Here is a 14,729-nt window from a genome sequence, read left to right on the forward strand (position 1 = left end):
AGGTAATTAACCAGCAAAAGGGCAAATATTGAGAGGTGATGAAGTGTGTCACCTGGTAACTATCATGTTCTGCATTTTGACTATCTCTGAAGGAAAACAGGAAACCACCCTTTACCGAATCAAAACTTTGGTGCATCTGGTTCAGTATTCCCTACACAGACTGGCAGCAACCCTCTAGATTTTTCTTCAGAATTCTTTCCTCTCTCTGATTCTTTTTGTGGAGATGTTGGGAAGTGAGCTTGGGATCTGTGCTATGCAAAGCCTCTGCTCTTCTACTGAGACCCTGAAGTTGAATGCATGGATTCCACTCTCTCTCTAAGTCCATGAATCAGAGCCACTTCTGAGTAGACAGTTTATAGCTATGAAAAATATGCACATATCATGTCGGATACAAAGAGCAAGATCCTTTCATTTATTTATAGTATTTGTATAGCACTTTTCTGGCAGACCTCACAAAGCGGCTTACGGAAGATTATTACAACAATAAGCACCTGCTTTTTAAGGAAGGGTTACAAAAAGTGGAAAAGACAACCTGCTTGTTTAGAAGAAACTGTTGGTGCTTCTTCTCCCCTCCACTCAGGGCAGGTGGTCCCTTCAGATTCCCCCGTGGTGGCTGTTCAAAGTTTTTAAAAGTTTTACACAGCTTAGGACCCAGGCGGGTGTTGGATCATCTCTTCCACCCAGTCACTGAGTTTGCTGTCTTAAGGCTCTCATTTGGGTGCTTCCACCGTTGAAGGCAAGGCAGTGACCTGGAGAGAGCCATCTCCGAACTCTTTTCCCAGGACATTCCACCTACATCATGGTCATTTTGACAGCAATCAAATACCTTTTTATTCCTCCAAGCCTTTTTAAAGCCTTGGAAACCACTGTCAGAGCTTTATCTGTTGTTCTATACCAGGCATCCCCAAACTGCGGCCCTCCAGATGTTTTGGCCTGCAACTCCCATGATCCCTAGCTAACAGGACCAGTGGTCAGGGATGATGGGAATTGTAGTCCAAAACATCTGGAGGGTTATCTGGTTTTTTTGGTGGAGTTTTTTGTGGAGTTACAACAACAACAACAACAACAACAACAACAACAACAACAACAACAACAACAACTGTGAACCACTCTGTGTTCCCCTTTTGTGTCAAAGATGTTATGGTTATGGCTCCTGTCAACATAGTTCAACCTTCATAACCCTCAATTTCATGTCACCTTTCTTTGGTGCTGCCAGACAAGGGGACTTGTTTAAAGCAATGTAATTAGTTCACCCATAGTTATACTGTGGCCTCAAGTCATACGGTGATCTTATATTGCTGCAGTGAGATGGCTGGACAAGTCTGAGTGTATTTGCATAAACAGTCCTACGTGGATCTCCCCCGATTCGAATTAGTCACTACCCTTCAAGTCCAGCAAAGCCCTCCTTAGGCATTTGCAAGTGCACCTGTTGCTGGGGTGGGAACCATTAACTTGTGTCAACTCCCTGAATCAACCAGCAGCTGTCAATATAATTTTGTTATCTGAGTTGCGGGGCCCTCTTGATTGGCAGCATGGGTGAAGTATACTTTTCTTTTTCCATTTTAGAAAAGATATGAAAGCTGGGGCAAGAAATGGAAGGAGTTTAGTACGCATTGTTCTCTTCCAGAGTTTTTAAAGGTTTTATTTAAATTTTTTATGTGTTAAAAAACAAATCCAGCAAAGACAAAGTCAGAGCCTTGAGGCTGTTTTCCCAAGTGAATTACGGCCTTTTGTGACGGTTTTTTTTTGGAATACAAACACTGACAGGCTGTCCTCTCTAGTGGGTGCTACTCTTCCTCTGACAGTTCATCAGCCAAACCCCTGACCCTACCACCCTTAATCATCCTTGCTTGTCAGTGATATAATTGTGCGATTACCAACACCTCCCTCCTCCCGGACTCCTTTCAAATTACTAACAATAGTGGATGTGAAATACAAAATGTAAATGAAGCACCCAGACTAATTTTTCGGCCTTCATTCAGATGGACTGAGCTTGCATTCCCTTCCTTTGTCTATGAACATGACTGATGAAGGCTTTCAGGAACTCGGGAGGCCTTCAGTGTAAACGGAGAGGCTGACGTCATGGTCTTATCGATTTGGGGATTTCACTCTCAGTCGCAGGTTGTGAATGAGCATTGGGGAGATTTCTTCAGACGAGGGACGCAAGAACAAACGGCTACCAACTCTACCTTTATTGGTTTAGTTCAGAAGGTGGGCATTTTGGCCATTGTTGAGGGGTGTTCTGCATCATCTTAAAAATGGTTCTGGGGGGGGGAATATAACCTTGCTTCCCTGTTTCCTATCCTATTTGAAATTCAGGTTTTTACCTGAAGAAACGGGCTCTTTTGCATATATTCATTTAAAGCACCGTGTATGTAGGTAGCACTGTATTAAATATTTTAATGGGAGTGTTTAATGAAATAATTTTGCATATTGAATTCAAAATGAGCTCTAACTTAATTCTGTTTGTTCAGTGCCTCCTCACTTCACCTCAGTGTGTAGTCTGCATGGTCTTATCAGGGTCAAGAAGGTCTTTATTTTGACCTAAGAATGGATAGATGTGCTTTTTATCTACTGAGGTGCTGGGAGCAGCGACAACTGGAGATATGATGAAGGACTTTTCCCAGGGAACAGGGTGTGTGGGAAATAAAGGGTCCAAATAAGTAAATATATGCACATATGCGCCTAGAATCCAAGGCTACCATTTCTAGTAGATCCATGACTGAGCAGCAGTGAGGCCTGGGTAGATCTGACTTCTGAGAAACTTGTATTCCAGATCCAGTCCTCTATTGCTTTCCATGGGTGACTTGGCATCCAGACAGCTTCTTTCCACCTCTAGCTGTAACCCTAAGTTCTCTCCCTGGCTCCCTTCACCACTTTTAGCCCTACAGTAAAATTTGCAGGCCCCTCCCCCCCCAATCGTGTTTCCTGAAAGTGGGGGAGCTGAAATATTTTTAGCAGGCATTGAAAAGAGTAAAGTGAAGGCAGCCTCGATCAGGGAAGTTTTTAATGTCTGATACAGTAGTACCTCCAGTTACGTAAACTTGGGGATGCGAAAGCAGCAAACCCAGAAGTATTTTTCCGGGTTTTGCCACAGAAGCGTTCCTCCAGTTGTGAAAACCTTGGGATCCGGCCGGAGCTCCGGAACGGATCCCATCTGCAACAGGAGGTACCACTGTTATTTTATACAAAAGTGCAGTTTGCCCTTATTTAAATGAATAAATGTTCATGTGCACCTGTCTTTGCTGTTGCCTTTGTTTCTCAAGTAGAAGCCCAGTAGCAGGTGAACTATAATTCAAGATACAGTCATACCTCAACATCCAAACGCTTCGACTTCCGAAGTCGACAACCCCGGAAGTTTTTTCGCCGTGTGCGCCGTGCGCATAATGGGCGCTTCGACATCCCAAAACCTCGACTTATGAAGACGGTCGCGGAATGGATCGTCTTCGTAAGTCGAGGTACCACTGTATCTGGATTGTTTTCTATGGGGCCAGTAGTGATTTTTCCCTGCTTCAGAGAAGACCATACTAGAAGACTTGAAACGGATGTTTGTGTCAGTTCTGATTTTAATGCTGGATTTGTCAAATGTGTGCTGTGTGGGTTGGCTGCGAGTGATTATTTAGGAGTTCCAGCTGGTACGAAAATGCACCAGCCTGTCTCCTGACAGGAGTGGGTCACTAGCAGTATGTTACACTCATGCTTTGGCATCTGCAGTGGTTCCTCATTCGCTTCTGATCACGATTCAAGGCTTTTTTATGTTACAGTTCAGTTGTTTAGGCCTAGTGTACTCCTGTGTTCCATTGAAATCTTTGTGGTTGACCAAGAAATGCCTCTTGACTCTGCCATTCATTCTAGTGTTGAAGGGAAGCAGAATAACCCATAGCTGTATTGCTTTATTCCCTGGAAGATTACAAACAAAAAACAAAAAACCTCAAGCCGTATCTTTTTAGCAAGTGTTAAAAAGTTTTGTTTTTGTTTTTTTATGTCCACTAGCATTTGCTCATTGGGCCTAAGCCAATCAAGGTTAGATTTTTTGGTAGAGGCTGTTGTAGTGTAATATTTACTTTGATTTAGTCTCCTGTTACTTGTCCTGTAGTGGGCTGAATGTTTTAAAGAATGCAAATAAGCAGTCGATCATGAGTCTGATATACAGTTGTATTTCGAGTTAGCTAATCTGGTATTGATGTGCTAATATTCATCAGGAACTTGACTTGCGGATCTGCATTTGTCCAGGAGATGGAATGCTGTATTTTATTAAGGAGAGATGGTTTCAAGTAGCATCCTTGCCATGGACTCATTTGTTGTACTGGTAGTAGTACCGGTGGTAGTAGTAGTAGTAGTAATAATAAATGTTTATTTATTTATTTATTATACCCCGCCCATCTGGCATATTTCAAAACATAATAAAACATCAACCATTAAAAACATCACGATACAGTGCTGCCTTCGGATGTCTTCTCAAAATTATGTAGTTCTTTGTCTCCTTGACATCTGAAGGGAGTGAGTTCCACAGGGAGGGCACCACTACCAAGAAGGCCCACTGTACTGTTACATATGAAGGACTGTATGTCTTGTGCTCACTACATGATGGTATTGTATAATTCTAGGCTCCTTGTTGATCTTTTAATAAGAAACTTGAATCGGTTCCCTAAACACAGTGGCTAGATATCAAAATAATTGCATGCGATGGAAGAATAATGGTGGTGGTGTTGAACATGCCGTCTTGGTTTGAGCTCTGTTTAGTACATGGGGCCACTGCATTTCCAAGTTTCTTTACTGAACACTGAGTACTCCAATGAGTATGTGATAGGTGTTGCCCATGTATAACCAGTCATTGCATTTATGTCTTGGAATGAACTTTGTCTTAGTTCACTGTAGATGGTAACTACAGTGATGCCTCGCAAGACGAAATTAATTCGTTCCACGAGTTGCTTCATCTTTTGATAATTACGTCTTGCGAAGCGCGGTTTGCCGTGGCAAAACAAAACAAACCGCAAAAAAAAAACGTCTTGCGAAGCATGGCCATAGAAAACTTCGTCTTGCAAGTCACCAACAACATCGCAAAACGCTTTCGTCTTGCGAGTTTTTCGTTGCGCGAGGCATTCATCTTGCGAGGTACCACTGTATAAGGAAGGCAGTGGGTTGACTTTTCCCACAATGTATGGGGTAGATCATCTGGTTAATCCCTTTGTCATGTGCCTTATTGAACATACCATTCTACTGAGGTCAGAGTTTTGCCACGTAAAGTGAAATCTGTTGAATGTCAGGTGCGGCTGAAACAACAAGGTTGTTACCAGATGCCTGGAGGAACTGGGGTACTGTTGTTTGGGAAACTAATGAAATGCAGCTCTGACTCCCACATCTCTTCCTCACAGACGAGCTCACCTCCGCCTGTGTCTAGAACGTTTAAAAGTTCTGATACCACTAGGACCTGACTGCTCCAGACACACAACCCTCGGGCTGCTTAACAAAGCCAAAGCACATATCAAGGTAAGAGCTGCATCTCTTTGTGTTTTTCCAGCACGTTTCAGTAAGATTAGTCTGGTAATGAAGTTTGATTATCTAGGAGCCATAATTGCACTAAGGAAAGTTGACACCCTACCTTGGAGGATTAGTACCATAACATTATTACATTGTGAGGTTTTTTTTTACAGCACAGTCTTATGCATGTTGACTTGAAAAGGTCTCAGTGAATTCAATAAGACTTTACTGAGTCCTAGTAAGTGTGCATAGGATTGTAGCCATAGTTTGGCCATTAATGTACAGATCGACCTAGCATTGGGAATACTGTTCCTGAAATGCTACTCTTTGTTTTTAAAGGAATCTGTTAAAACTCCAGAACGTTTGCAGTTCCACAAACCAGGAAATTCACCAAGAGTTTGTCTTGCGCCAATGCCATTAAAATCAATAGGAGTTGTGCAGGACACTGCAGTTTGTAAGCCTTTGGAATCAATTGAAAAATATTTATTGTGCAAAACACCATTAATTCCAGTAGGGCTTGCACTGGAGTTTTAACAGACTATAATCACTGTAATATCCAAACTGCAGCTCTCAGCTTCATGTTAAAAACCATAATAGAAAGATACCAAAGTTTAATGAATTCACTGCAGGAGAGGCCGCAGTCAGAGGTGGGAAGGTTTCTGTCTTCCCCACCCTGTTCCTATAGCATATTCAGAATCAGGAGGTTCTGAATAAGTTCAAAACTAATATATAGTATGAATGCTTTGGAAAGGCATTTGGCTATATGCAATGAGTTCATTGCACTTTACTACATGCGCCTAAAATTTATATCTGGTGTGATTCATTATGTCATTAATCATAGTCTTAGAATGCAGATTTTTCCACAAAATTAAATTAAGAGTTGGATCATTTCAAATGATGTGCACTTCTGCTGGCATTCTTTGTAAATTAGCTCTCAAATATATTGAGAGAAATACTGAAGAAAACAGCATAGTAAATAATATGGCTGAAATCATAAGATGTTAACTTGGCTAGAATTTCTCCTGAAACTGTAATATGCACACTGAAATAAAAATAGCAGAGTGTCCCTTACTGCCTTAAAGATTAACAAAATTGCTGCATTAATAATAGCAGCAGAAGTGTAGTTTCAATTTGGGCTTTAAACCCTTCAGAGATGGAAAGGGGGAAAATAGTAGAATTTGAGCTGGACGGAATTGTTAAAAATCAAGCCCAATCTCAGAAGCAAGGCAAAACCAGTGAAAGATCATTCAACATAATCTAGACCAAAGTGTGCCATAGAGAGAATCTGATGTTCAGCACAAATTGCTCCAGGTAATTTAAGCAAGTGAGCCAAGCCACATGCTATAGGAAAATGCTACTTAGGACCACCAGTGTTAACTGTTGTTGTTTTTATAATGCCCTGAAAAGGGAAAGCCAGCACAATAGTCAGTAACAACACAAAGAGCCAGACTGTTTTGAAGCAACACAGCAGGTGCTCGTGTCTACAGTTTTTTCTGACTCTTCTCCTGATGGTTTGCTTTAACAAAGGGTAGTGCCAGGCTCACAGGGATCAGGATGTGCTTAAACACACTGGAACAGCTCAGGCTTAGCAAGGGAGGGGAACCGTGCTTGCTTAAACGGATGGCATTAGCCTGAGATGACTTTAGAGTTACGCAACATGCTGGCCATCAGGAAACCCTGTGCACTGGCCTGGTAAGATTTCCCAGCTGCGATCAAAGGAGTCTGCAGCAGATTACATAAACCACTGTTCAACTGGGAAACTGCTTCGAAGAAATACCTAATAAACCAAATGAACAAGGGTACACCAACATATATATATATATTTAAAAAACTTCTAATGCCTTTTCCACTTAAATAATCTGAACAGGGCTGAATGTTCCTGGGTCAGGAGACTATGATCGACTAATGGAGAGAGCTGACAATGCAGCGTCCCGTGTTAATTAAGTGCTATACTCGGGCTCCCCTTGATTTTGTCCTGTTAATTGCTCACCAGAATCCTCACAGAGATGTTTTCATTCTTGTTGCCACCACCAGCAAGCTGTTTCGGTGCTACCCGAGAACATAATTCATTTCAGATGTTAGTCAACAGAGGGAAATGAGTCTGCAGAAAAATACTAGTGAAATCCTCTATAAGGACATAAGAAAAGGTTCATCTAGTCCAGCATTGTGTTCTCACAGTGGCCAACCAGATGCCTATGGGAATCCCACAAGCAGCTCCGGGGTGCAACAGCACTCTGCCCACTTGTGATTCCCAGCAACTGGCACTCAGAGGCGTCTTGCCTCTGACAGTGGAGGCAGAACATACCGTAGCTGTCAAGAAACAATAATTTGCTTGCTTTTTATCATGGCAGAAACTTGAAGAGGCTGACAGGAGAAGCCAGCACCAGCTTGATAACCTGGAAAGAGAGCAAAGATTCTTAAAGCGAAGATTGGAGCAGCTGCAGGGCTCTCAGGAGATCGAGCGAATACGAATGGACAGCACTGGATCAACAATTTCCTCAGATCGCTCTGATTCAGAGCGGGGTCAGTATTTCATCTGTGACTTTAGAGAAGGGTGCAGAATTTTTGAGGCTCCCTTTCCACACATCTCCCCTCCTTCAGCCCATGAGCAGCTTGAATCTAATTCACCTGGCAAGACAGCCTGCTTTCACGGACATCTAGAACATTATATCTTCTGTGGTAGTTTCTTCTTTAACTCAGCTCACGGCTGGAGTCAGATGAGATGTGGTTCAAGATATAATTTTGACCCCATGCTGCTCTTCGTTTCCTGTTATCGTATTGCCTTCTGTTCCAACACAGAAACTGGTAGCATGAAGCACAACCCAGCCCAAAGATAATGGCTTTAAACCCCATTGATTTCCCATCACCCAATGTGCACTGGAGTGTTTCATGCGTTGGATCCTCCAGTGACTGTGAAGAAGTGGGTGGCCATGCCCAAATGTATTTCCCATTTTCTTCTTTTAGTTATGAGGGACCACAAAACATATTCAGAGAAAGCTCTCAAATTCATTTGCGGCAGAAACATTTCTGGATGCAAATGGTACCAATGTTGTTACTACAGTGGTACCTCTGTTTACAAACACAATCGGTTCCCGAAGTCTGTACTTAACCTGAAGTTAACTTAACCTGAAGCGAACTTTCCCATTGAAAGTAATGGAAAGTGGAGTATTCAACCTGAAGCGTACTTAACCCGAGGTATGAGTGTAATTGGTTCCGGAAGTCCATACTTAACCTGAGGCGTACTTGGTCAAGATGGCTGAAGGTCTGCATGTCTTCCTGCTCCACAAATGACCCTTTCCTAGACCTCATTCACTCTTGCAAATATAAATATCTGAGAACTCAAAAGTTTAGAATGAATTGTGCAAATTAAGTGAGAGTATGCCAATTTACTTGTATTAGTAATTCAAAGCGTAGAATGTGATAGTGTCTGTGTATAATTTGCATGCAACGATTAACTTCCCTGGTTTGCAACAAAGCTCCTTGTTGTTGATTTGAGAAGGGGTAATCCGTTTTCTAGAGCAGCAGGACTTCAGATGTACGATATTTTATTGGTAACTATCTGCTTAATCCAAGGCTGTGCCACTAGATATGAATTTTCTATCTTGAGCTAGCAGCTGAAAGTGATAATCTAAGCAATAACTTTCTAATCAAAATGACCGAAAATGTACTAAGCAGTTAAAGAGTTGTGTAGTAATAAGCTCCTTTCCTTGCTCAGGAGCATTCACCAATAATTTAAAACGTTTAATCCAAAATCTGTTAAATTGGGAGTCCAAATCAGCTGGCACCAAATGGGCTGTAATAAGAATTCTTTCAAAACATTGATTAATATAACGAGGCCGTTTCCTGCCTTCTGCTCTTCCTTTTTCCTCAATGATACAACACCAGACATTTCCAAGCAAATCTCATGATGTGGCCAGGACCTTTTGCCAGTCTTGATTGAACAGTGAACCTACCCTGAAACTAACTTGGGGGTCTTCCTTCTTTTGCAGAAGAAATTGAAGTGGATGTGGAAAGCACAGAGTTCTCCCATGGAGACGTGGATGATATCAGCACAACCAGTACAAGTGACATTGATGACCACAGCAGCTTGCAAAGCATTGGGAGTGATGAGGGTTACTCCAGCGCTAGTGTCAAGCTCTCCTTCACTTCCTAGAGCATGGTGCTAGGGCAGAGCAGATTTCTTTGGGGTAGTTGAAGTTCACACAGCAGAGCTCTTAGATACAGTATTTTTCTTCTCCAAACCGCACTTCAACAGCTAAGCTTGGACAGATGCAACTCTAGAATAGCTCTGTGGGTCCACAGGAGGGTGGGAACCTAACAGGGGAGCCAGTCAGTCTCCATACTGTCACAGTCCAAAATACTGACTTAGTGCTGAACCCATAGCTATTTTGACGTCTGAAGCAGGACTCCAGTTGTGCACAGCTGGACTGAGATTTACCCATGTATAAGTGGATAGCTTTGCTAAGAGATTATTTGATTTGGACAAGGGATCTCGGTTATTCTGGCCCCAATCCGTTTTCTCAGTTTGTCATACCTTCTGAGAAATGGAATTTTTTTCCATCTTCCAAATTTAGCAAGCTTTGTTAAGAGCCCTTGTGGTGCTAAATATAAATAAAAACGTTAGTCCAATATCTTATGATGATGATCTAACGCTAGTCCCAGATTGTGGGACAAAAGTAGCCAAGGTGATACTAGTTTCTTGGACCAGCCTCTTCTGATGAGTTTGCACAATTTTATGAATTACAAAAACTCCTTTTTTCATTCTCCTTAAACTCCCATCACTTGATTGAAGCTTCTTTCCCCCTTTAACCTGAACGCAAGAACTATGGGAAGTTCTTGTGTACTCTCACCAGCAGTAGCTAGTCCAGTCAACACCTTCTGCCCACTGGTTTCTCCAGTCAGCTCTGATCATTATTACCTATGAGATAACAATAATCGTTAGAAGCTCTGCTCATGCCCTGTGAAAAGAGAGGTGCTGCAAATCTGGAAGCAATTCTCATTCAGCTCAACTTTTCAGCTGGACATTGTTTCAAGGCAAGAGCTTGTGCCACATTATTTAGCACTAGGGTGTTGAGCTGTAAAATACCAGCACACAGTGCAACTGCTCTCTGGATTCAATGGCTACAGCAGTAACTCCTTGTCTAGAGTGATGCTTCTGACAGAGTGAGAGACAAACAAGACAGACAAGCCTGTAAAAGATATGATGTGCAGGAAAGGCACAGCCTCCATTCTGAGCCGCAATGATCTTTTTTTTTATTTCCTTTTGCAAATTATTCTGATAAATGTTTGTAAAAGTTGTTCAGGTGAGAGAACCTACATGCAACAATGTCTTTTTAGAACTCATAGGCATGATTCTGCAGATGTCTTTTGTAACTAACACCAATGGAAAGGGACCCGTTTTTCTGCTGCCATGCACAAAAGGAACAGGGATTTTATGGCTCTTCCTTTTGATTTCCTTTATGGATTCCCTTTGCAGACTTTGCCACCTGGATCCAACCATAGTTGTGGGCCCACAGTTAACATGGCATGTGTCTCACAGTTCCTCAGGGGACACCTCCCACTCTCCCTGAGCAGGAACTGTTGCAGTTGTCTTGCTGTTAACAAAATAAGATTGTATCCAATTTTTTTAAAAATGATTTTCCTTCTGCGATATGCTTTCTAACCTGCACTTTGAGGTCTTCTTTGCTTTCACTTTTAAGTTTTTAACTACAAGGATTTTTATTTTTGTTCCTTTACCAAGTTTAAACTTCTTTTTTTAGAGACCTCATTTATGACACTTGTTTGAGACTTAAGTAATTTGCCTACCCCGTAATTACTAAGGGAAAAAAGAGAAAAAGAGGAAAAAATGCTTTATAAAATTCATAACTTATTGCTGATTATAATTATTGGGTTGTTAATTTCAGTCCTGTAGATTTTTAATTTTATTATTCTTTAGATAGGGCTGGGCGACGAAAAACACAAAAAACACAAAAAAACACAAGGTAACCTCATTTAGCAGTGCAGTGGAATTGTGTTTAAATGTTAGCATATGGTTCTGCTTAATAGTAGCACTTTAACACCATTAAACATTTCTGTATCTGAAATGCACTGTGTTCTGCCATTTTGGTCACTCATGATATTTTAGAATTCCCATGTTCTTGTGCCTGGAAGTTGTTTTTTAAACCTATTGGCCATGTGATTAGATGACCCCAAATGACCTCTCATGTAGATCTTGTCTTGATACTGATATGCTGTGTGTATGTTTGAACCCACATGTTATCCATTCACCCCAGAGCTATTACTGTGTCATATAATACAAGACACAACTTTAGAACCTGTGTCATGAAATAGAAGCATAATCCCACCAAGGTTATAGTATGTTTTATAGAGCTGGGTTTTTTTTTATTTTGTTTGGTAAAGCCTGGATCCAGTTGTTGTTCTACATTAATCTCCCCTAGGTGACTCTATAAAACATTCTGGTTTACTGCATGTGGTACTCTCTCCCTCTAGTGGCTGGAATAAGAACCCATTAGTTGTAGTTAATGGGAGTCAAACATTCAGCTGAACCAGCAGCAACAACTTTTATAGTACTGAGATCTGTTAATTGGTCCATAATCTGCATGTGTGAAGCTATAGTGTCCCAGCACAATTCTGTGGGGCTGTTAAAATGACTGGCGAGAACTCGAAATGAGCCAAAATTGCAGTACTGAGTTGTGTGGGTAGCCTTGGTTTGTGATTCTGCAGACACAAAATCAGTCCAACTGACATCCTTTGAGTCCATTTCTGATCACGGGAACTCATGTAGCAGAGTACATGCTTTGAAGGTAAAAGAAAGTTGAGTTCAAACCCTGACATCTCTGGCTGGAATTTTTTTTAGAAGGACTAGAAAAAAGATGAGCCTGGAAAGTTGCTGTCCAGATGTTGAATACTGATCTAAGTGCCATTATGTGTCAAGATCATGTAAAAAATTAGATGGAAAGGACGGACAAACCTCTTCATGCATTACTTTGTTGAAGGGGTAATGTGACTGTTCCTGGACCCTCTTGAAGAATGTTTGGGGAGGAGGGATTTCCTAGCTCCATAGGTTGCCAGAAAGATTTAGAATGTTGGGGAGTCTACATTGATAAAAAGGATCCGAAGTTATTCCTCAACAAGGCACCAGGAAGAGCTGTGTGTGACCTTTGGGTTAGAGCTAGACACACAACCTCCCTTTGTATAATAATAAGTAACATATAAAAAAGATTTTACCTACACTAAATTCTGCACAAGCACAATATAAACATAGAGGGACTTTGAAGTGTTGCTCTAGAATCACATACAACAGTTTGTATGTTAAAGAGCCTCTGCAACAAGGTACAACAGGTTGAATGTGCATGTTATGTTAGCCATTCTATTAAAAAAAATGAAAGGGGTACATTTGTGTAACTTTGAGTCAGTGATAGCCAGAAAGCAGCTCAAACCTCAATATAACATCTAGGTAAAAGGTAAAGGGACCCCTGACCATTAGGTCCAGTCGTGACCGACTCTGGGGTTGCACGCTCATCTCGCATTATTGGCCGAGGGAGCCGGCGTATAGCTTCCAGGTCATGTGGCCAGCATGACAAAGCCATCTGGCAAACCAGAGCAGCACATGGAAACGCCGCTTACCTTCCCGCTGTAGCAGTTCCTATTTATCTACTTGCATTTTTGATGTGCTTTCGAACTGCTAGGTTGGCAGGAGCTGGGACCAAGCAACGGGAGCTCACCCCGTCACAGGGATTTGAACTGCTGACCTTCTGATCAGCAAGCCCTAGGCTCAGTGGTTTAACCCACAGTGCCACCTGGGTCCCATATAACATCTAGAAAAGGCTTTATTTCCCCAAGTTCGTCATTCAATTGCATTTACATCTTGAAATTTCCTCTTGTTCCTTACACTTGAGATACATTTATATGTAATCTTCTCCCCCTCCCCATTTATAATTTGTAATGTTTGCTCAGAAGTCAGTCACACTGTGTTCAGTTGTGTTTCACTTTCAGATAAATGTGCCCATATCTGTAGGCTGGGACCCAAAAGTTAAATGTGACTTTGCATTTGCCATAGATTTTTTTTTAATTGCATCAGCTGCAGGAATGGACCATTTCCAAAACTGGTAATCCCATATAGGTGCATCACCAGGCCTTGAATGGTTGGGAAATTCTATTCACCCAAAAGTTAATGACCATAAAAAGGCTAAACTGACTTCATCACCACCTAGACTGTTGACATTCATGATGCTTATTGAGAAATATAACAGTCCAGGTTTGTCTTCAGCTTGGTGAAAGCTCTTATTTCAGGTATTTGTCATTGTTACTGCTTGTGTGGGTTATGCCTAGAATGGATGTGTATCTTAATATATCTAGACGATACAAGAGTTATGCTTGTTTTCTGCCATCTAGGAAATGGACATAAACAACCAGGTTGTTTATGTGTCTATGTTTATTCTCTCCCTAGGTTTAGGCCTTGCTATAGGAAAGCCATATTCCTGGAGATGCTGGGGATTGAACTTATTGCATGCAAATCATGTGCCCTATATCTGAGCTTTTTTGAATGTGATGAAAAATGGAAACAGCAGCTGTACATGCATGGCCACTTTTCCCTGAACAGTCTTGAGTGAAGCAACTAGACAGCACTGAACTTCAAACTCGTGCAATGTGATGGACTATATGACTTGGGGCACACTATGGCACTTCAGTTCAAAGACAGTAACATACTAATAGAATGGGCTAATATGGGCAATAACAACTTACAGTTAATTAAAATTCATGATTCTCAGAAACTTGAAACCCTCTTTTGTTGTGACTTCATCTTTTGCTCTTCAGACTTCATGCACTGAGGAGCTGGAAACTGCATTCCAGTAGCATATGATTGGTCATGCAACACAAAAGTGGGACAAGGGTTGAGCGTTAAAGGAGATTTAACCAATGATCTTAGCTTCCAGAAGCGGAGCACCAGGACCAGTTGAGGTACCATAGTCTGCATCAGATCAATGGCCTTAGAGAGAAACTGGCAAGTGTTAGAGCCAAATGAAAGTAGCAGTTGTTACTGTTCACTCTTCATCCATGGCCTAATCCTTAGCCATTTTACAACACTGTAACACTGGCCTTCCTGGTGCACAGTACACCTGCCATCATTAAATTACGCCACTGGAAGGTTCTAAACAATAAGATAATTTACAAAAGAAGGAACACTAAAAACAGAATCGTCAGCATCAAGAATTGTTCATTTTTCTCCTCTCTAGCCAAGTTGCAAA

The 14,729-nt window shown here is 41.5% G+C and overlaps 1 protein-coding gene across 2 annotated transcripts in view; it reads left to right on the forward strand.

Moving 5' to 3' along the window:
• MXI1 (MAX interactor 1, dimerization protein) overlaps nucleotides 1-13,548 on the forward strand; it is a 75,131-nt gene extending 61,583 nt beyond the window's left edge. For both annotated transcript variants that reach the window (XM_035132468.2, XM_035132469.2), the window contains exons 4-6: nucleotides 5,376-5,490; nucleotides 7,833-8,004; nucleotides 9,471-13,548. In XM_035132468.2, coding sequence (XP_034988359.1) covers nucleotides 5,376-5,490; nucleotides 7,833-8,004; nucleotides 9,471-9,634 — 451 coding nt within the window. In that variant the 3' untranslated portion in view covers nucleotides 9,635-13,548. The remainder of the gene's footprint in view (nucleotides 1-5,375; nucleotides 5,491-7,832; nucleotides 8,005-9,470) is intronic.
• Nucleotides 13,549-14,729: the final 1,181 nt, after the last annotated feature.

This window comes from Zootoca vivipara, chromosome 5 (genome assembly GCF_963506605.1).
Source record: "Zootoca vivipara chromosome 5, rZooViv1.1, whole genome shotgun sequence".
NCBI lineage: Eukaryota > Metazoa > Chordata > Lepidosauria > Squamata > Lacertidae > Zootoca > Zootoca vivipara.